Genomic DNA, 21,953 nt, shown 5'->3' with positions numbered 1-21,953 from the left:
TTAATTACTGAATTGACACTCTATAATATTTATGTTATAATTTTTTTTACGGAATTAACTAATTTTTTAAGCCAATATCGGCTATTTTTTAAAAATTAATCTATTTATCTTAAAATCTAAATCTAAAATTATTAATCTTTAATTCTAAATCTTGAATTATAAACCTAAACACTAAAATAGATTAATATTAACTAACCAAAAATTATTTTTTATACTTTTTTCGAAATTTCTATAATATATTCATCTTTATCAATGTATTATATTTAATAGTATAATTTTTTTCACACATAAATAAAAAAATTTTAAATGTAGGGGCAAATATATTATTGTAATGAAAACATTACAAATATATTTGTTATTTTAAAATTCAATGGGGGCAATTGATCGACCCTTATATAGGTGGATTCGTTCCATGTTTAAAGCATTAAATTTTGTCATCTCATAATTTTATATCTCTGTATATTGGATAACAAAAATGTTTATTAACAAAAAATTAGTTAAAATAGTCAAAATTTATTTTATTAGTATTAATTAATTATTATTAAAATTAATAAATATTAAATAAAATAAATTTAATTTTTTTTAACATTTCTGATTTGATAACATATACTTATATTGAGACTGAAATTACTTTTAAAAAGTTGGGATATTTGAAGAATTGAAGATTAGATATATATGTTAATGTTACTCAATATATATATATATATATATATATATATATATATATATATATATATTTTAAATTAAGAGTAAGAATTAAACTCTAAATCTCTAAATAAAAATGAAAAAATTATGCTATTTAAATTATAATTTGTTGGTATATTACTGTATTTTTTTACTTAAGTTTATGACATGCATGATATTGAAGATTGAAATTGAAAGTTTTGAAAAGGAAAGGGGAAAGTGTTCCTTTTGTGGGCAAATGGTGGGAAAGACGAGTTTGTCCTTGCCGAAATAGGAAAGTTGGATGATTAAAGGCCAGCTGGACAACATGGTTTGCTTATCACAAATCGTACGGACAAATTAAGAATGGTGGGACCCACGATAGGGAAATGAAGGACTATGATGGGATTGCATGATGATTTTGTAACATGAACATAGGGTTTTGGGGCCGCTTTCTCGTGTCATCATTGGATAATCTCGCATTTCAGAATTTCCAGTCTTTCTTTCTTTCTTTTGTTAATCACTTCCATTTCTTTGATTTCTTTTTCTTTTTATAATAACAACTAAAACTTTTAATTCTTATTCATTCTATGTAATTAATAGAGACCCATTTGCTTCAATAGAATTAATCGTGTAAGAAAAAATAACTTTCCGCTAATTATAATTATGGTGGTTATTAAGCTTTAATAAGATTTAAAAGGTATAGTTAGAATTAAAGTAATATTTTTTATTTGATAGTATTTTTTAATATGATTACATTTTTTATTTTTAAATTAAAAAATATAATTTTAATAATTTTAGCTATATTTTTTAAGTATGTGAAAATTTAATAACTCTCATCCAAAATAGAATGCACATCAAAGAATGGTTAAATTGGGATTTAATGTGGAACATAGTTCTTTAGAAAGCGGTCCAGGGAATTCTTAATTTTGAGTTGGCTTTCACTCAATAACCATGATTACCGTCCAAGTTGTGTGAGAGTTAAAGTGGTTAAAACTTAAAAAAGTTATTCTTAGATTTCAGATCCCGATAAAGTTCAAGATTTTTATCTCCTACGTAGAGTTATACCATTAGTACTACACTACTACTATATAATAAGGATCATTTTAACATGTTTATTTCTAACTAATTACGCTATAGGTTAGGTATGAATGGCCTGAATAACTCAGGATAAAAAAAAAATTTTGCTGCTTAAGAACATATCCTATAAAAAATAAAATTAATAAATAAGGTTTTTAGCAGGGTTGATGTTGGGTCAATCTTAGATTTATTCTATGAATTAAATTATCTACCTCAACCTATCAATCAGAGACCGCATAGCGCAGTGGATTAGCGCGTTTGACTTCGGATCAAAAGGTCGTGGGTTCGACTCCCACTGTGGTCGCTGTTTTCTGTATTTTTATTTTTTCTCCGCTTTCCCACGGTATATGGGCTTCCTCGTTCGGTCTTGGTAACGAAAAAGGGTACAAACAAAAAAAAGAGGAACAAAAAGTCATAGGTGCGAAGCGGAAGGGCGCGAGATTAGTACAGTGGGTTTTTTAAAAAAAAAGGAGGGAAGAGATAGCGGTTAACTTAGGCTGTCTTTGTTCCCTGGAATTGAGATTCAGATGTCTACAAATATTTTTGTTTAATTTTTTCGATTTTAAATCTATTTCTCATTCTTAATTTTTATATTTATCTTTGACACAATATAATACGCTCAGTCTTAAAAGCTCTCTTGCTGGCTTTTCTGTGTGTGTCTAGCACCTTCCCATTCACAAACCCTAATCTCTCGCATTTCTTCATTCTCTTTTTCTCGCTTTACCTTCCACGGTGCTACGGAAAAAGAAATCTCTTCCAATTCCAGGTATATGCCACGTTCATTGTTTTTTCATATATCACTGCTATCAGTTTTGTTATTATTATTATTATTGTTGTTGTTGTTGTTGTTGTTGTTGTTGTTGTTGTTGTTGTTGTTTCTCTCGTTTTGGTATATTGTTGAGTTTGGATTGATTTTTGGAATATGTGCCAACTGCTGAGTGATTCTAATCTATTTACAGATGAGTGAATTTACTCCGTGTAAAAATAACATTTAGTAGTGTGTATATGGATTGAGCTGATTAGCTGAACCGAACAAGACTACTAAACCAAGCCTTAATAATTGAAATTGAGATGCTTTTCTGTCAATTGAGATATGTTCTATCAACTTTTACTAAACCAAGACTGCTTCGTTTGCTGGAATGAGTTTCTGAATTCTGATTGTTTTCTATTCAATGAATTCTTTTATTGACAATTGTGCAATAATTACAACTGCATTTGCTATGATGTCAACATGTTTTAAATGAATGTTCTGAGCTTGAATGGAGATGATATACAGGTCAATCCCCCTGGGATTTTGTATCCTAAATGAAGACCTTTCTACCTCGTTTATGACATGTTCTTTATTCATTTGAGGTTAAAGGAATGGTTAAATTTGCAAAGGCATGATGATAAAAAATCTCCAATTGCTTGGTCAGCAATTCTCCCTTGTCTTCAAAAGTTGGTTGCCACTATTAACTTTTGCTGGTAAGTTTTTAAGTAACATGATCTGACATTCACGTTTTCGTTTTTTTGGCCTTTGTTAATCTGCTTGCTGGAAAGTGCAACCGGGCCCTAAGAGGGCGTGGTGCTCGTGTTTGTTGATCGAATCCCCTGACACAGACAAATCCTGAAATCAAGTATAAAATTGTTAATAAGCAAAACATAATTGAACATTGATATGTTGTATACTACTACCCTACTACTACTATTACAACTACTCCGCCCATAGTGTCAAACATTTGACTGAAGGATATTATGGAAATGAGAAATGCTTCTTGTACACCAGCATTTCTGTTAATATTATGATAGTCTTTTTATCATTGTTTTTTTTTTCTCATTTCTTGACCTGACTTTTTGACATTTGACAGGTTTATGAAAATTTTGCTGAACCTAGTCTTAGCTTAGGCCCGTTTTTCCCTGGCGAGTTGGCTTCAGATGCAGATTTGGTTGTTAATTGGAAATGAAAGAGGTAATGTGATATTAGTTTATTTACAGCATGTTCATTGTAAACCACTCCTCTTTCTTTCACTTCTACAGATCTATACCTACCTACCTTGGATGTAAACTGTCTTTCAATAATAAATAATTTAGGTTCGATAAATTAAATTAATAGATCATGTACTTTCATTAGAAAGGAAATGCTCTCCCCATACTCCCAGAGGAGGCAACCATTTAAAAGGTTTCAGTCTTTCTCTCTACTATCAATGTGTCTAGTGTGGTAAAAGATGATGGAGTGTGAATAGTTCAGGTAGTTTACGTACCTCTCCAAAAGCACTGTTGAATTTCTTGGGTTGAGAGCCCTAGTAGACATTAGTAATTTTGGTTAGTAAAATTTTACCTTGTACAATAAACTGGGTTAGAATATCTATGTGCAGTATTCAACCTTTAAAAATTGACGACACAGAGGTTCCAAAATAAACAGTTCTTCTTGCCAAATTCCATATCCATGCCCTAGGGATCTCAATGGGCTGAATGCTGGATGCATGATCCGCAAATAACTTCATGATAATAAAAAGGATCATAAACCTTGTTGGCAAACAGCAAAAGTAAAATAAGTGTAGACTTGTTAAGGTAGTTTAATTATCAAGTAAAATTGATTATACATACCTCATTAACTTGAAAGTAAGTTCCATTCAGTGGAAAGCTTCCCCTAGTTGCTGTCCTACATGGTATCTATATTGGAATCATCTTTATATTAGTTATTAAATAAAACTAAAGGCAAGAAAATAAAGCTTCATGTTATCTATTCATGAATTGATATTTACCAGAATTGTTCCTCTGACTGTTTGTGAATTTGCTTCTCTAATACTGTTGCACGAAAAACATGTCTCGTCATTGCACAGATTGGTTGAGTCTTGGGATATGCACCTTCTTTCTGGTGGTTCAATAGAATTTGCAGTTTCACCTAATGTTCAGTGTCATAAATTTGGATGTAAGTAGATTATCGTATTATCTAACTTCAACCTTGTATAATAATAGTAATAGGTATGCTTCACTTAAATTCCAATTTGACTGTTTAGATGTATTTGCTCATTGGTATTAGAGTATAGTATAGTAAATGAGGTAGCTTTTAGTGAAATTGCTTATTTTCACTATTGAATTACGTAAATAGTCTTCTGCTAACCTGGTGTCCATATTGCAAGGAGGTATGGACTTGGGTCATCAGGTTCCCGTTTATCCATCTGTATATTTTATTAGAAAAATAAACTCTAATAAATAAAAACTTCATAAACTTCTTCCGTCCTTTTTAGGGACTAAGGAAGGTTAACTGACCTTCTCCAAAAGAGGGTGTGAGTCTGGAAGTTCATATCTGTATCAATCCATAAGGTGTAAGAAAGCATCATTTAGAATTTCATTTGAAACCGATTTGTCACATAATACAGAGAATCAAGGCATTTACTTCACGTATACGTATGCAATAAATATAGTGGTACATTCCATGTAGTAAAGCTACATAGAAATCATGTTTCCATTTCTTGAGAATGGGGAGGTGTTGCACAACTTATCACTTGTATTTATACTAATTAACAGATACACAAATGATTTGCATTGCCTAAGTGCTTAACACACACAATCATTCAAATGAAGGTAAAGATCTAACTTTGTTTAGTGAATGCACAGATACACAAATGATTTGCATTGCCTAAGTGCTTAACACACACAATCATTCAAATGAAGGTAAAGATCTAACTTTGTTTAGTGAATGCACTTACCTTTGGATGATTGTTGCTGCTTAGTGTTTACAGCCAAGAATGCTATTTATTGATGTTAAATTGCTTTATAGGTTGCTAGACTTTATAAAATGAATAATAGTTCAGGTTTCTAGTTAGATTTGTTAGAATGGCACGACTTATGTTGTTGCAAGCAACTGCAGTATTTACTTACACTTGGTGTTCTGTTCTTAGCCGATTTACATTCTTCAGTTTTGGTACAGGGATAGTAGCAGACAGTGGATCCAAGGCAACTAATGCCTTAGACATGTCTCCTTGATTGTATTCTTGAATGCAATTCTGTACATTATTTGCAAACTCTCTTTGACTTAGCTTGATGGTAGGAATTTCATCAGGATCCTCAAAGAAGTCCTCAATGTCACTTTCAATTGTCTCCCACTCTTGTTCTGGTGTTGCTGGTTCTTCAATGATTGGTTCACACTTCCCATTTTCAGGACCCACTTCTTTGATCAAGTTGATCTCAGGGAGAGGTAGTATCACGGGGTTCATATTGATTGAAGGGTTTCTCTCAGATGTAATGGGAACATGCCTACTTGTGATGCGTTTTTCTTCTGGTCCAGGCAAGGCAAGCCGTGCACTGTGCTAAAAGGTTTAGTCATCTTACAAAAAATAAGTGGCTAATGCAATGAATACTAAACGTTACTATAAAGAAGAATTCATATTTAGTGCTTTGTTGGTTTCTGCTTTCTATTCTATGGTTTGTTTGTTATTACTTATTAGCCTGGATTTATTTGAATGAAAAATTTTATAGGCTTAAAGTTGCAAAGATGTAGCTATTTATAGGTTTTGTGACTGACTTTGTCTCAAGTATGAACTAAATATTTTGTGGAGTATATAATGCGTGTGACATTTTGAATAGCTAACCTTGCGAAAGCACTTGCAAAATGTCTGCACTCAGCTCGCATGGGGCATGCATTACAATTTGGTCTACTCTTTGTGCAAAAAACCTGTATGTTTGGAGCATGATTTACTTTAACCTCTTCTCCTGCTTATGAACCAAATCTAGTTCCAAAAGTGTATTTATGCCTTTAACTGAAGGTTGGAGCAAAAGTGAAAATAAATTATGCATACCTTTCCAAACGTAATCATTTGGTAATGCAGCTCATACCTACATTCCAGTTATAGATATGTTAGTTATTCTAGCCACTGCAGTTGCATGGTTATTTTTGCCAAAATTGTTCACATTTGATTTTCTATTAATCTAAACTTTGGGGGACTCAAGATATTACAAGGTTTTTTGATCAAGTTTGCATAGTCTGGGCCACAGATACTTCTGAATTGACTCCAGAACTGGATACCTGCATGGCACAGTAGTTAGCTGTTTCTGTGATATGTTTCTCTGTATACAGTTGGCACAATATACTTACAACTCAAGGAGGTGTAACTGAAGTGATTCCGGAAGTGGTTGGAGAGGGACCCATCCAAGTCTGACTGCTATTCTTCCTACGTTGGTGTCAACCTTCAAGACATGGTTCATGTTAACATGTTATTGTAACCCATTTTAGTGATTTTCTTTGGCTTGTAGCAATGAATGGATTTTATTTTCAAATAAACTTACTGGGAAAGCAAGATGATGAAGTGTTAGAAGTCGTACACACTCCACACTTTTCAACCCCAATCCTCGTATGCTTAGTAGATAGTCTCTACAGTTTACATTGTATATGGAAATGCCATAGAAAGAGAATGTGCAAGGTTAGTTTGCATTATATGCTACATGAGAAATTTCTCAACAGGGATTGGGTGCAATGGCAAATGGTAATTTAAGAAATGATGAAATTAACATGGCTTACTTTGCTTTATCTGCGGGAACATATCTTAACCATTCAAGATCAATGCTGCCGTGTTCATTAACCAGTCTATTGAGGAATTCCTGAAATATAATAGAAGTTATTTGTCTAAGATATGTGGCCAAAAAGCAGCATTGTACAAGCTTGATTAGTTAAACACACCTTGATTCGTTCTGCTAGCATGTTATTCATCCCTCGTTCTTTAATAGTGTCAGATATCTCTTTAACTGGAGCACATCTTACTGCTTCATAGTCCAGTGAATCCATTATATCTTTACTCCTTTCAATTGTCCTATTTGCTTGTACCTCCTTTCTCAGTTCATCCCAATTCTCTGAATGCTCAGGCTTCACTTTCCTTGCTTTTGATACCTTGAGTTTGCTCTCTTTATTAGGACCATGAAGATACACTTTTCTCTGTGGGTTTGGTTCAGCACTACTATTATCTGAACACACTTGCCCCTTTCCACTGTCAACATCCTTAGGGATACTGCAGCAATCATATGTGACATCATCTTGCCTTCTGCCCAGTATCAGAGAAGTATTTAGTGCCTCTGTACAAGGCCTGCATTCTGCTGGTAAAATTTTTGGACCTACAAGGTGATGATTTGCTAAAGGTTGCATGCAACTCATATGAGATTTAGATTGAGAAATATCATGTGTAAGGACTGGATTCTTGTTTAATGATACACGAGGGCTCATTGTTGGCAACGCTGGAGACTCTTGTGTTCCATTTTCATACTGCTGCCGTGTGGGTTTATCTCCACCAACTCCTATTTCTTTAATGCCAAATATCCTATAATTGGTGTCATGGCATTCACTGTGCATGGGAACATTTTCCAGACAAGAAGACTCATCACCATATGTTTGAAAAGTCTTCAGCAACTGAGTGTCTGTGTAATGTTCCCCATAGTCATTAGAAGAAACTGGAGGTAATTCATTTTGTAGATAACTAAAGATGGAGGGATGATTGAAAGCTGATTTGAAATTGGGACTATTTTTTCTGTCTAACATGGAACTTTGTTTTACATTTTCAAATTGTTGCACCCCATTTACACTATTGTAAAATTCCCGAAACATAGGGGTACTCCCTGCCTGTAAAGAATTTGTTGCTGAAATTAAAAATTGAGTCTTGCTGGGTTCACTACCACTGCTAGGGCCTTCTGATTCTGAATTGGATCCTGAGCAGGATCTAGTTCCTCCAGTGCCCTGAATAACTGTGGAATCAAGAGAATCTTGTGAGGATAAGAATTCTTCCTCTGAGCTCTGATTGTAAGGATTTATACTTGACATTTCATTGTCTGTCCGAATCTCTCTTGTAAAATGAGGTGTCTGAAAGCCAAGCTGGTAGGTTGGTTGTCTTAATATTTCTCCTCCAAATGATATTATTGTTTGATGAGGATATACCATGCAGAGTTCTGGTTCTTCAGGTGTTTTGTGTCTGCCCGTAACATCATTTAAACCCTTGCAGCTATTTGACATAAGAGGAAACCTAGCTGCAAGGGACATGAAGGCAGAGCTGCAAAGAGAGGAAGAAAGTTTGTAATGTTTTATTAATATTGGCAAACAGCATATATTTTAAAAAAAAATGGTGAAACATCTTAGGTGATCAAGTTCCTGTTGCTGATTTTTAACATACCTTGAAAGATGGTCTGAAACATTCTGAGTGAGAAAAACACCTATCACTGAGTCAACAACGGATCCTTTCCACTTTGAAAAGCGTCTATCTCCTGCGGGCATATATGTAGACATGTAGTTGACTTTTTAAATATATGCTGACAGGTGAACAAATTAGAAATCAAGTATTTTAACAAGTTATTAGATCCTCGTTTTGCTAGTTGTCCTATCTGGGTGTCAGTATCTGCTGCCTTGCCTTAGAGTTGTTACTGAAAATATAGATGATTTTCTTGTGTGCCTAGTAATGCTTTGCTTATTTTTCTTCCTTCGTGACAAAGTTACTGTTGAAGGTATTGTAATCGTTAATCCTGTACAGATAGATTATCCTATTTTTAGCCATCTTAACTCTGTCTTCCCTGCCTAAACATATCTGAGCATTTATTACCTTTTTTTTAAAACTTCAAAGCCAATTATCCTCACCCATGGATAAGAAGAGGCATTTAAGTATAATATAACTTACCAATTTAAGAATGGTGTTGAATTCATATTATTCAAAAAGCTATTTGTTGCTTGGTAATTAATGTTCTAAAATTATGTATACCTTGAACAAGATGCATCCGTGCAATGAAGGAGTCAGCTCGTCCACGAAACACATTTCGTTCCTCTTCCCACCATTTCTCCTTTTCCTTGTCTGTTCCTTCAAAGTCTTCACTTCCTTGCTTGCCCATCAATAGTTTCCAGGTTCTCTCTGTTTCTGGGTCAAGGTCCACTTTCGGTCTTGGTTTCTGTTTCTTCACAAATTGAGATTCTTGGTAGGGTATAATTGAAGCATCTGGCATGTATGGGACAAGTGCCTTTTGTCCTTCCGTTTCTGATATGTTGCTGTCCCCAAGGCTGAGATTGTTTAGTTGGTTAGTTATGTTATCTATCAGGGTGGAACCTATCTGATATGATTCTCCTGAAAATAAAACAGATGGTGATCATTATATCATGTAAAGTGCTGCTGAAAAATTCTCTTCATTTATAAAACATGCATTACCTGATATGACAAAGAAATCATCAGTGTTGGTTCCAATATTTTGCTGATTTAGAGCTCTATTACTCTCAGTAGAGAAAATTGATGTATTTTTAGACTCAGATTGACATCCATTTTTCTCTTCTATTCTGGATTTTTGTGTATCATCTTTTGACATTGTTTGGCAGGATGACCTTCCACGTCCTTTTGAAGGGAGTCTATTTTGAGATCTTTTCCTCTTTGGAGCTTTTAAGAAAGCTTTTGCAAGACTTGCACCTTCAAACTTTTCATTCCCTGGTAAAATCTCTTGGCACAAGGAAGTACTAAGTGCATTTGTGGCTGAGTCATGTTGGTTCTCAATGCGTCTGCAATATTTTCGCTTGGAACCCCTCCCTTTAGTGGAATTGGAGGGAACTTTAGACACTAGCTGAAGGTTTTTCTGACAAGTTAGTTCTCCGATCTTCCGAGAATTTTCAACACATGCTTCTGATTGAAGGGCAAGGTTGTCAATTTCTTTTGCTCGAATATATTGCTGCATGCATCCATTATGTCTTTCCTTGCACATATCGGAATTCCTTTGAGCTGAACCTTTCTCAGTGACTGTAAAATTTGCTATCTGCTGTTCTTCTGCAGTTGCTGACATGGCAATGGATAGGTTTCTTTTTGATGAGAAAGTAGTAGTTAGCTTTTGGTTCAGCAAAAGGTTGATATCATCTGTGATTCTGGGTTGTTGGTCTTCTACTGTAAGCTTATCCTGCTGGCTGATTGGCAACACTGAGCTTGCATTTGCTCCACTGAGCATCTCTGTGGCCTTATACTCTGAAGTGCTATTGAAGTCTTTCTCATTTCTTTTGCTGATATCCAGCTGACAGACTATTTTTCTTTGGCTTTCATTTCTACTCTCTTCTATGTCAAAATTTAAAGCTTTCCTGCAGGATTTTGTAGCTACAACAGTGGAATCAAAGGTTTCTTTTATAAGATCAGCCTGTGGCGTTGCTGCAGCTTTTGCGACATTCTTCTTTCTGGCTCCATATTCCTTAACCTGTCTTTTTCCTGTTGCAGGGTTTGGATTTCTTTTAGGCTTGCTTTCTACAATTACCTTTGGCCTGTGTTTTCTTCGTTTAGGCACTCTCTGCTCAGGTGTCTTGTTTAGGTCAAAACCCAGGTCAATTCCCTTCTCACAGATGTTGTGAGAACCATTCTGATCCCCATGTGGTGCAGAAACTACAAATGATGTATCGACAATTTGTTGTACAAGCTCATCACAGTATTCCTGAGTTTCATTCTCTCTGGACAAAGCCATATCTTCTTGGTTGCCTTTCTCCTGACTGGTGCTTTCAGCTATTGTGTCATCGGGAACTGTACATAACTGGTACAAAAACTTAAATTGATCCATTGTTTCTGCTATTGAGTGGAGAGAGCTGGTAAAAGTACCAGTTGCATCAGCTTCTCTTAGTGGCATGTTGTTCATATTATACTTAGGGTAAGAATCACCTGTGGAAGCAGTTTTTATCATCACCAATCAGTTGCTGAAATCATAATCTATGGAAAAAGATATTTAGTCAGTCAGTCAAAATAAATGGATTTATTGTGTTTAAGTTTGCAAACCTTATCATAGTTTCTTATTGCTGCTTACTAAGTTGCGTGAGGGATATCCAATTTCAGGCTTACAATGTGAAGAATAGAAAAAAAACAAAACTATTGTTTGCAATCGTTGTCTATGCTTTTAAAAGTTCATGGTTAAGGTCTTGATAATTCAAAGAACAATTTCTTTCATAACTAGTTTAATGAACATCAAATGTCTCTTGGGTTTACAAGTAAAATCAGATGCTACTGAATTGTGGATCCCCCCCCCCCCCCCCCTCTTCTTTTCCTTGTATTGCAGCCAAAGCTTAATTAGTAAGTTACCATAGTAGTGAATTTGCTTGAATTACTCATTATCAATTCATTTATTAATTTGACAAAACTGTTACAATTGTATGGTTCTGTGGTCGTATATGACATGCAACTGGATCATCTAATATTCTGATTCAATTGTTTAAGAGTTGGTGTTTTTGAATTAAAGTAACATAAGAAGTTAAGGTTGTGACCCTGAAGATTGATTTTGAATTGTGAAAAAAAAAAAGTATTTACCCTGGGGTATCTCAGAGAAGATGCCCATCCATTGGTTTGAATCTGAGCTGTTGAGCAAACTATTTGAGTTGCTTCCATTAAATTCAGAATTCTCATTTGGAGTTGCAAGTCTGTTTGGATCTTTGTAAATGATGCCTGAAGCTGAAAGGATATTACACCTATGTACACCTGCATAGGAATTTGTTACATCACTGGTAGCCTCATGATGAAATTTTGGTAGCAGTGGATTTCTCGCTGCCATGTTAACGCTCAGATTCAAGTTCCTGTTAGCAGAAGCTATATTTGTTGCATTATTCTTCACCAGAAGCTCCAAGGTGTTACTGTTTAATCCACTGCTCTCATAGTTACATGCCTGTGTGTATGAGCCTGCTATGTGATTGAGAACTCTGCTTCTATTAGTTGAGTTTCCATCAACACTGCTGTACTGTCCAATTTGACCTGTTTGCACTGTCAGATTGAGATTCTGATTTGGTCTATTACAATGCAGCAACATCTCTTTCATGTCATCTCTTCCACTTACAGGAAAGTTTTGAAAATTTCCTCTCAATTGGTTCACTGGATAGTCTGATAACATTTTAGATCTTATTGGATTGAGTTTCTCAGGAGAGAGGGGTACCCATGCGTTTTCTATTTGAAATTTTTTCTCATCTTGACCCAAAAGCCGTTCTTCAAAGTTCATTATTGAATATCTGCAATTTAGAAAAAAGTTTGCAATGTTATCTTTCTTTCATTTGTTCAGGTTGATATCTGCATAATTTATAAGGAAATATATTCTGAACATGGAGAATATATTATCTATAGCATTATTGTTAACATAGGATAAAATTATAACAGGGTTGATAGTTAAATTAGTTCCTGGAAGATAAAGTATTATTCAAATTCGTTCCTAAAAGATTTTTTTAATCAAATTGGTCTTTCAAAGATTACGAATTAATCATATCTGTCATTCAGTTACTCCACTCATAACTTCCGTCAATGATTGATGATGTGAAATATTATCTGATAGCTTACATGACACATAACATGTTCAATTGGACGTTGACTAAATATGTTTACGAAAATCTATCAATTTAGTCAATAGGTTATATTGGGAATAGAATTTTCATAATTGGAAAAAATAACTAAATAAATTTTTATAAACATATTTGATCAATATCTAATTAGACATATCAGATATTATATATGTTATCAATTAATGTTTTACAACAATCTTTAAAGAAAATTGTTAATGGAGTGACTGGAGAACAAATATGATTAATTCGTAATTTTTGAATGACCAATTTGATTAAAAAAATCCTTCAAAGATGAATTTGAAGAATATATTATCTTCTAGTGACGAATTTGACTATTAACTCAATTATAATAACATAGATAAAATTTATGTTTGGACGAGGAGGGATCATATCAAACTCATTGTTCATCTTTCGTAAGACATATCTCTTATAGTTGGAAACCATGAGTACAAATTAAAAATAAACATTCCAGTGAAACGACACTCATAACATATAGGGAGGATGGCCAATAAATAATGATATTGCGTAAAAGGGTAGAGATAAACCAGGAGATATGGCAGGACAAAGAATCATAGGTGATGAATTAACCACTTTAGATTCTGCATTATGTATTTCATCAAATCAATAAACAGCATAAACAGGTACAGTTCTAAGTTCTAACAAACAGTCACAGCATAAAACATTTAAGAAATGTTTTATATTAACAGTAGAGATCATTTGTTTCACTATTGACAAGCTGGTGATGGATCTCAGCAGGAAAAAAAAAAAAAAACCAAAAATCCCCAATTGAAAATCTTACCTGCTATTTTGTTGCCCACTCATTTGGATAAATTATAGAGCTTTAATATCTCAATGGAACAGGAAAGAAAGCTGCAAAGTTTCAAGACTTCTTCTGAGCTATTTCTAACTCTATTCTACCTCTTGCTAGATTTTGTCATGCAAATCCAGAGTTTTCTGTTTCACCCCATTGTCTCTCTAATTCTAACCTGCCAAAAATTTGTTCAACACTTTCCTCACCATAGCTACAGCAATAAATAATATTACATATCTATATAATAAATATCATAATAACCCCCCCCCCCCTCCCTTTTTTTTCTCTTTTTCATGCATGAATGATTCAGTTACCTGCTTTGAATGCTGAAATAAATGACTTGAAAAACATGGAAATGCTGAATGGAAAATGGAAACTAAAAGTAAAAGCACAGGTATCCAGCCTACACTACCAAAAGAAGATTTTCTTTGTGTGGCTATGGATCTGACTATGTTGACTAATTAAAACCCAATTTAAATACATGGGATTTTGGCACAATGGAGGATGATATAAAGAATCTTCAGAATCTGTGAAATGAAGGTTACAAGTAAATGCTTGTAATTTTGTTTATTGTGCACTTTAATTATATGATCTTTTGTACCTCAGCTCTTCGATCTGTGCGTGTGCGTTAGATAGCCGCAGTGAACGCTTCACAAGGCAGAAAGGTAGTCAATGCTGGTATAGAAACAGAGCGAGCCTTTCACAGTAAGAGAGAGAATTGGGAAGGAGAGGGAGAGAGAGAGAGAGAGAGAAAAAAAAGTACATGGTAGTTGGTGCTCCCTTTTTTTAAGTTAGGCGTTCACACACACTATTGTTCAACGTGAAGGTTTTGACTTAGGTGTGGAAACCTAAAATCAAGATCTTGGTGGTCTTTACAAAAAAATATAAAATAATAATATAAAATGACTATTTTATCCCTTTTTTTGTCTCATCTTCTCCAGCAGCATGTACGGCACAGAGTGTGGCATTGGGTGCTAAGACAATGGCTCGAGCCAATTTTCTTGCGATGCCGGCATAGCCCATGATGACAAAACGCAAGTATTTTTGGTTTGGCCTTTTTTTTCAGCGTGGTCGTGTTTATTCCTTAAAGCATTAATAGCTCAGACAGATCCTTGAAGATACTACTATACAATGATGCAGACTAACTTTAAATCAAGACAAGTCATTTTTGTTCGGACTTTAACTCAAAATGTGTTTTGGATGTTACCAATTAAGCTTCAATAGTAGTAATGCTAAGTAAATATTAACTGCAATTGAGGGAAGATTCATCATAAAAAAATTTATATTTTCAATTTTATGATTGTATAGCTTGTTGGTATAATATGGTATCGTCTTAATTAGAATGTGAGGTTTTTCAAAGATGTGATAGGTGATAATGCGCATGTAGAAGAAGGAAAAAGTGGAAGAAAGAGAAGGAGGCAACCCAGGGAGAAAAAGCAAAAGACGAGGTAAGATACTAAGATGAGTACCTGTCAACCTAAAAAGGGCGGAAAGGAAAGTGAGGTGATAAAAAAGGAAAAGGATAAAATGGACATTTCAAAGTAAAATTTCTTTTTAAATTTTTTAATATCATTATGTTTTATAAAATTATTTTTATATAATAAAAATACTTTAATCTCATCCATTGATTTAAATTTTTAATGGATAAGATTTATAGAGAATCTTAAACCAATAAAGATCCAAATATTATTTTTCTACCCGTGATACCTCCGTGAATGAATAACTGAATAACCGTTAGTATTTGGTTGTTGTCCATATCTAGATATAATAGGGATACAGGTCCTAAAAATCAATCAACAAATTAATTACTATATATATATATGGTTTAATTATTCTGGTGTTCTTTATAGTTTCACAAAATTTTTAATTTTTGTACTTTTTTTTAATTGAGTCTTTATACTAAATTTTTTTATTGGGTCTCTACAATTTTTTTTTTTTATTTGGATTCTTGCACTAATTTTTTTTAGTTAGGTCTCTATAAAATTAAGCCAATTACTGTTGAGAGGGACCTAATTAAAAAAAAATTTGGTGCAGAGACTCAATTAAAAAGAAAAAAGTATAGGAATCTAATTGAAAATTTCGCGAAATTATAAACCAACAGAGTAATTAAACCTATATTTATATATAAATATAGATGATATTTTATTCATTTTTAATATATATTTTATATTCTAACGTATATTTTATGAGTGACTAATTTAGCAATTGATTTTTAATATACACATAACATTATGAGTAAAAATCTAACTCAGTCTTTGTCTATGTTCACGTACGACAAGGCGTTTTTTGTATAAAAAAATGGACACTTCGATCTTCAACCTTTTCATTTTAGGATAATACAATCTTTCTGTTAAAAAATTCATTAAATAATAACAAAAATTAGTTTTGTGAAAATTTTGTTTGTAATTAGTGGGGATTTTAAATCCACACAAAATTATTTTCAACAATATAACCAACTATGACCACTAGTACCACCACCTTCTTCCTCCTCATCATTATCACTTCTACCTCTATTATTTCTATTGTGTAGCCATATTTTATCACCATCGTTATTTCTTCTACTGTCGTCATCACTAATACAGATATCATCAATATTAATGTTATCTTATTTCATTTTTTGTTCGATATTATTTTTTCTCTTTAAAAGATTTTTGCAGTGCAATTATTTTTTTCTTGTGACATCATTTTCAGCAATGGTCTTTCTCCACTTAACCACCATAGATAAAGAAACTTTTCAAAAATAAACTTATTCATAATTTGTGGGTGTTTAAAACTGTCATCAATTACAAATAAAACATCTACAAAACTATTTTTTATTATTATTTAATGAAATTTTTAATAAAAGAATCGTATTATTCTAAAATAAAAAAATTGAGGACCGAAGTATTTTTTTTTTTACAAAAAACGTTTTATTTTTCGTAAAAATAGATCGAAGTCGAATTAAGTCTTTACTCTAATATTATTGATGATGATATATGTCTCCTAATTGTTTAATAATATAAATTTTAGAAGGACATAATATATAATGACATACAAATATATACGTATTTAATATCTTGTTAGAAAGTTAGGATACAAATATTAGATATAAGACAAATATTTTTATTGTAATTTTATTCTTTTAAAATTTTTTAAATTTCACTCATCATCTTATCACCAACTAGATATAAACTAGGATTTTAGCAACAAATATATTTATATTTTGTTGTTAATATCTTAGCAAAAGGTAATACTTAATTTGGTTCTAAACTTATACATAAATCTTAATTTAGTTTTTAAAATTTTAATTATCTCTATTTAACTCTCAAACTTTACAAATGTAACTCATGTTAGTCTTATAATAATTTTCAACGTACAAATATTAATGAAACACTGACATGGACAATCAGATATCACATGTTAGACTTTATAAAATGACATCGTTTAGTTTTGACATTCAAATAACTCAAAAACAATATTGTTAATGGTGTTAATTAAAATTTTTCTCTCAAAATAAGTGATGTGACATTATTGTTGGTCCTCTCAATTTTTTTAACAATTAAGGGAGTAAAATATGATCTCTCACCATTAATTTTATAAGTGGGATAAAAAAAAAATATAAAAAAAAAAATTAGAAATTACACTTTATTTTCTCAATTTTTTTAACAATTAAGTGGATACATTCCCACTGAATACCAAAACTAAAACGGCTTTATTTTATAGGTTCCAGTGTGATGTTATTATTTATATAAAGACTTTATTAATATTTTATGAGTCGAGAATTGTTCCAGAGACTAATATGTGTTACATTTAAAAAATTTTAAAAATAAATTAAAGTTTAGATACAAATTGAAAAATTAAATTAAGTATAAATTTATCTTAACAATTAAATAAATTATATATATTTATATTTATATATATGCACATATGCTTTTTATGTCTCTTTTTATATTATTCTCAAACAAACATACTCTAATCAATACATATATTAAGAAATTGAATACAATTTTAGTCAAACCAAATATAAGTATAAACACAAATAATTTTAAGATAGTTATTGTGAAATACCAAATTTAATATCTTCAGATTATGAAGCTTATATATCCATTTTGACCATTAAATTGTAGTTGATTTTTGAAATTTTATATCATAATATATAGAAATCTATGAAAAATATTAAATTGCGTTTGACTAAGTAGTATCCAACATGACAATAGTATTTATTAGGTTTAATTATTCTGTTAGTCTTATAGTTTTATTAAATTTTTAATTAGGTTTTTATATTTTTTTTAGTTAGATCTCTACACTGTTTTAATTTTTGTAATTAAGTCACTCCTAATAATATAAAAAATATTAAAATTAACTGAATATTTCTTCGTAAATTGAAGATATTTATAATAAAAAATTTAATTAAATCTTTGACCACATATATTTTGGTAAAAATATTATGTTAATTTTAACATTTTTAACATGAAAAGAACGTAATTATAAAATTAAAAATAGTGTAGGGACTCAATTGAAAAAAAAAATATAAAAACCTAATTAAAAATTTGATAAAATTATAAAGACTAATAGAATAATTAAACTTATTTATTAATTGAAAGGTTAAAAATAATGGTACTTTGTAAGGTGGTAGTAGTATTCATTTATTATTATTTTTTTATTTATTATAGTATTTTTCAATTTGATAGATTAATAATTAATTGTTGGTCAATAAATTACTAAATATATAAGATAAAATTTAAATTTTTAACACTTATTTAAATGAACGAATGAACTAATTATTCGATCAATCTAAATTAATTATTTATTTACTCTTCTTCATTTGGTCTTTCAATAGCCTTTGTTATTTATTTGTTTCTATTCTAATAAACATATGACTTTTCCAAACGTAGAAATAGAATCACGTTGCCCTACCCTTTCACGCCTTGTTTAGGAACTATGGCCGTATAAGATAAGATACATAAAATATAATATAAAAAAATTAATATTTTTATATTTTATATAATAATAAATTAAAATAAATTATAAAAGTTTAATTTATTTTTATTTTTTTAAATTTGAAAGAAAAATTAATAATAAAAATATAATTATAAAAAATTAATAAAAATAATAAAAAAAAATTTATCTTTTGTTAGTATTTTTATATTTTTTTTGTTACGATAAACATAAAATATACTAATTTAATGTCTTTGAACATTATGTCTTTATTCATATCTTATCTATTAAATATGATTTTGTATTTTTCAATGTCTCATATCTATAAACCTATGAAGCACGGACACTTTGCTGAATTGCCGTGTCTGCGTATCGGACACATTTCAGACACGACACTTACCGACACTCGTCCGACACACGTGTCTGCTGTGTCCAAACCGTGTCTCAATAAAAAATAAAAAATTCTTCTCCGGACACACTTGGGCATACCTAAATACCATTACGTATCAGTGTGTCCAGTCTTATTCTTAATATATATTTTTAAAATAAATTTAGATATAGTATATATTATTATTTATTAAAATAAAAAATATTTTAAATAGTTGATATAATTAAAATAAGACATTAAAAATAATTTAAAAATATAATTTATATTTTAAAATCAATAAAATATTAAAATATCATTACGGTTTATCTAAAAAATACTTTATATTTTATATATATGCGTGTCCCCGTGTCATGTAAGATTCTAAAATTCACGTGTCGGCGTGTCCCGTGTCGTGTCGTGTCCCGTGTCCGTGTCAGTGTCCGTGCATCATAGCTATAAACAAATACATATCTATAAACAAATACAACATATAATAACTATATATTGTATTATTTTGTTGACTAAATATGATAAAGGTAAGAATCGTAATTAATTAACCGCTTAATTAAATTAAATTAATTGCTCAAAATAGGATCCAAAAACTTAGAATATTAATTAAAAAATTTAAATATGATTTTTGGACTTAGTAGATTTTTCTGAGTTGAAAAATGTAATTTTCTGCCAAAAATTGTGTAAAAACGCGTACCGGTAAATTAGCCAGCAATACCGGCTTAAATCTATCCGGTACTGTGTAGAGCAGTAAAAACTGTAGAAAAATTTAGGAAAATAATTAAAGTTAAAAATCGGGCGCTAATTTTAAAGGTTTGGCCCAAAATTGGACCAAACAGGCCAAAAACATTAACGGGTTGGACCCGGGCCAAGTTGATCCCAAGCCCAACATATAAATACATACTTAAGTGGCCATTTCAGCTATTTTCACCACAACACAGCGGTAGCAACGTGATTTGAAGAGAGGAGAGGTGAGGGTTTCCTTTCACTGTTCATCATCTTCTTGGAGCTATATCTCACTCTCAGATGCTCTGATTCGTGTCTCGTTTGCGGCTACGCGAAACTCTTGTCGAGCTCTTCAATTTCATCCAAACAAAGTGGTAAGAAATTTTCAATTTCTTAACAAATTCTTCCTTCTACAACAGATTCAAATTTTGGCTATGGTGAATGAGTGGTTCTTATAATTTTGATTATTTAGGTACAATCTAGCACCGGGTACTTAGTGAGTTTTGTCCCAATCCATATTAAGTAAGATAAAAAATTCCAAATCACTTGTAATTTTATGTATGTATGAAACCCTAAGTTTGATTTATGAAATTTGTGTAATTGCTAGCTTGAATTGGTATTGTGTGGAGTATATTGGTGATTTGATTGCTTGAAAGTGAATTTGGTGGCTGGACTTGTTGATCATGGTTGTGGATTCGGTGAAATTGTGCATATTGAGAATCGGTCAAGATATGATTTCGGTTTTCTCTATATAATATGTAATATTTCTGGACACTTAGGCTATTGACCAATAGGATAAGAATGAATTGATTGTTGATAATTGTGATGTATGATAATTTTGATGATTATGATGATTTTGGTGAATGATGATGTTGGGTTGAATAATAATAATTGTGTGAAATGATAATGAATTATGATGTTTGTTGATATTGAGGTATGTTGAGGATGGTGAATTAAGGTTGAGTTGTTAATCATTTAGAGTTAGAGATGTGAAATTAAGGATTTTTGGATAAAAATAGTGAAAATGCATATTGGTAGGTTGCGGAATGAATTAGAAGTTATATGCACATAATTTAAGTATATTAAAACTATTTTGGTGGTAGGAATTGGTCTTGGTTGTGAATTTTGGAAGTCTGAGAACCCAGCTAATTTTTGGTAAAAACCAGTTTTTGGTAAACTTTGGCGGATCATAACTTGAGCTTCTATTTTTGAAATTGACTGAAAATTATTTTAAATTAAAGATGATTCAAAGAGCTTTAAATTGGTATAAAGTTTGATGAAAACGGATTTTTGTAGAGGAAGTTATGAACGTTTAAAGTTTGGTGTTTAAAATTGATTTCTGCAACTTTATAGAATTTTGTAAATCTGGAATGGCATGCGTACGCAGGCACCCCTATATGCGGGCGTACATCTCTGCCAGTCCCTCATGCATACACGGCCTATGCATGCGTACGCGAGATGGGCCAAAAGCAGGGAATGCGTACGCAGCCTCCTGCGTCATACGCGACGCGGGTGATGGTTTCTATCCAACACCCTTGCGTACGCGACTCATATATGCGTACGCATGATGGTCCAAAACTGAAGTGTGCGTATGCACACTTGGGCATGCGTACACATATGCCCTGTTTTGCTCAAAAATTATTTTTCTCTCGTTTTTAAGGTTTAGGAATACTATCTAGTACTTAGGCTCTAATACTTTTAAGGATGAGTTAATGACTTAGTTTAGTGAATTTCTGTATGAATCTAGAAGATGGAGACTTACATTTCTGGAGTACTGAGGGTGGATTAGTTGAGTGAGGTGGTAGAGTACTGTAAAGACGATTGGTATGATGAATTGTGGAGTTATGGATTTGATGATGTTTGAGACCAGTCTAGGACTCAAAGTGGAATGATGGCTTTACTGAGTACTGAAAAATGATTTCTAAAAACCACTGATATATTATTTTATACTGAGATTGTTCAGACACTATGCGCCTGGCAGGGACGGTAGGTTAATCCCGCCTGTCGAAGTCACGGTGGTGGTGTAAGGGCGGTGGTTAGTCCCGCTTACATTGAGATGTGAGGTCTGTGGCAGAGTATTCTGCTCGCATCCTTTTGGATCACAGGAG

General features: G+C 32.0%; 1 protein-coding gene, 1 long non-coding RNA gene and 1 other non-coding gene across 10 annotated transcripts; 2 read left to right on the top strand and 1 right to left on the bottom strand.

The window, feature by feature from the left end:
- The first annotated feature begins 1,973 nt into the window (after window positions 1–1,973).
- TRNAR-UCG (transfer RNA arginine (anticodon UCG)) lies at window positions 1,974–2,047 on the top strand. Its single transcript has one exon. It is a non-coding gene; the product is annotated as a tRNA-Arg (tRNA).
- Window positions 2,048–2,115: 68 nt separating this feature from the next.
- Window positions 2,116–11,651, top strand: LOC114925903 (uncharacterized). Of its 4 annotated transcripts, none has more exons than XR_003815835.2 (6): window positions 2,119–2,509; window positions 3,020–3,207; window positions 3,591–3,691; window positions 4,566–4,654; window positions 5,888–6,042; window positions 10,058–10,193. It is a non-coding gene; the product is annotated as an uncharacterized lncRNA (long non-coding RNA). The 4 variants fall into 4 exon arrangements; XR_011877154.1 differs by lacking the exon at window positions 10,058–10,193 and adding an exon at window positions 5,254–5,310 and having other exon boundaries at window positions 5,888–5,955; XR_003815836.2 differs by lacking the exon at window positions 4,566–4,654 and having other exon boundaries at window positions 2,116–2,509; window positions 10,058–11,467.
- Window positions 2,874–14,662, bottom strand: LOC112778897 (transcriptional activator DEMETER). 5 transcript variants are annotated; one of them, XR_011877153.1, is made up of 21 exons: window positions 14,428–14,662; window positions 13,815–14,001; window positions 12,003–12,691; window positions 9,894–11,363; window positions 9,456–9,812; window positions 8,877–8,967; window positions 7,403–8,756; window positions 7,244–7,323; window positions 7,012–7,096; window positions 6,821–6,912; window positions 6,683–6,751; window positions 6,525–6,561; window positions 6,318–6,400; window positions 5,608–6,035; window positions 4,996–5,032; window positions 4,847–4,904; window positions 4,488–4,627; window positions 4,330–4,395; window positions 4,106–4,220; window positions 3,984–4,022; window positions 2,874–3,349 (listed from the first exon to the last, which is right to left on the bottom strand). XR_011877153.1 is itself a non-coding variant. In XM_025823170.3 (21 exons), the coding sequence occupies exons 2-21, from the start codon at window positions 13,835–13,837 to the stop codon at window positions 3,237–3,239; spliced, it is 5,421 nt and encodes a 1,806-aa protein (XP_025678955.1). In that variant the 5' UTR covers window positions 13,838–14,001; window positions 14,428–14,662; the 3' UTR covers window positions 2,874–3,236. The 5 variants fall into 5 exon arrangements, 4 of the variants coding, with proteins under 4 accessions (XP_025678955.1, XP_029151311.1, XP_029151312.1 ...); XM_025823170.3 differs by having other exon boundaries at window positions 5,608–6,030; XM_029295478.2 differs by having other exon boundaries at window positions 5,608–6,030; window positions 13,815–13,996; window positions 14,428–14,627.
- Between the last annotated feature and the right edge of the window lie 7,291 nt (window positions 14,663–21,953).

The sequence above is a fragment of the Arachis hypogaea genome, chromosome 19 (assembly GCF_003086295.3).
Source record: "Arachis hypogaea cultivar Tifrunner chromosome 19, arahy.Tifrunner.gnm2.J5K5, whole genome shotgun sequence".
Lineage (NCBI taxonomy): Eukaryota > Viridiplantae > Streptophyta > Magnoliopsida > Fabales > Fabaceae > Arachis > Arachis hypogaea.
Note: the sequence above shows the minus strand (reverse complement) of the source record. Positions and strands in the feature narration are given on the sequence as shown.

Bases quoted from the DNA above. Each gene is read 5' to 3' on its own strand.
- LOC112778897 (XM_025823170.3), bottom strand. From the start codon at position 13,837: ATGAGTGGGCAACAAAATAGCAG. The intron at 12,692-13,814 runs GTAAGATTTTCA...TCTAAATTGCAG, and splicing joins AGTGGGCAACAAAATAGCAG to ATATTCAATAATGAACTTTG. The intron at 8,968-9,455 runs GTATACATAATT...ATATGCCCGCAG, and splicing joins ACGGATGCATCTTGTTCAAG to GAGATAGACGCTTTTCAAAG.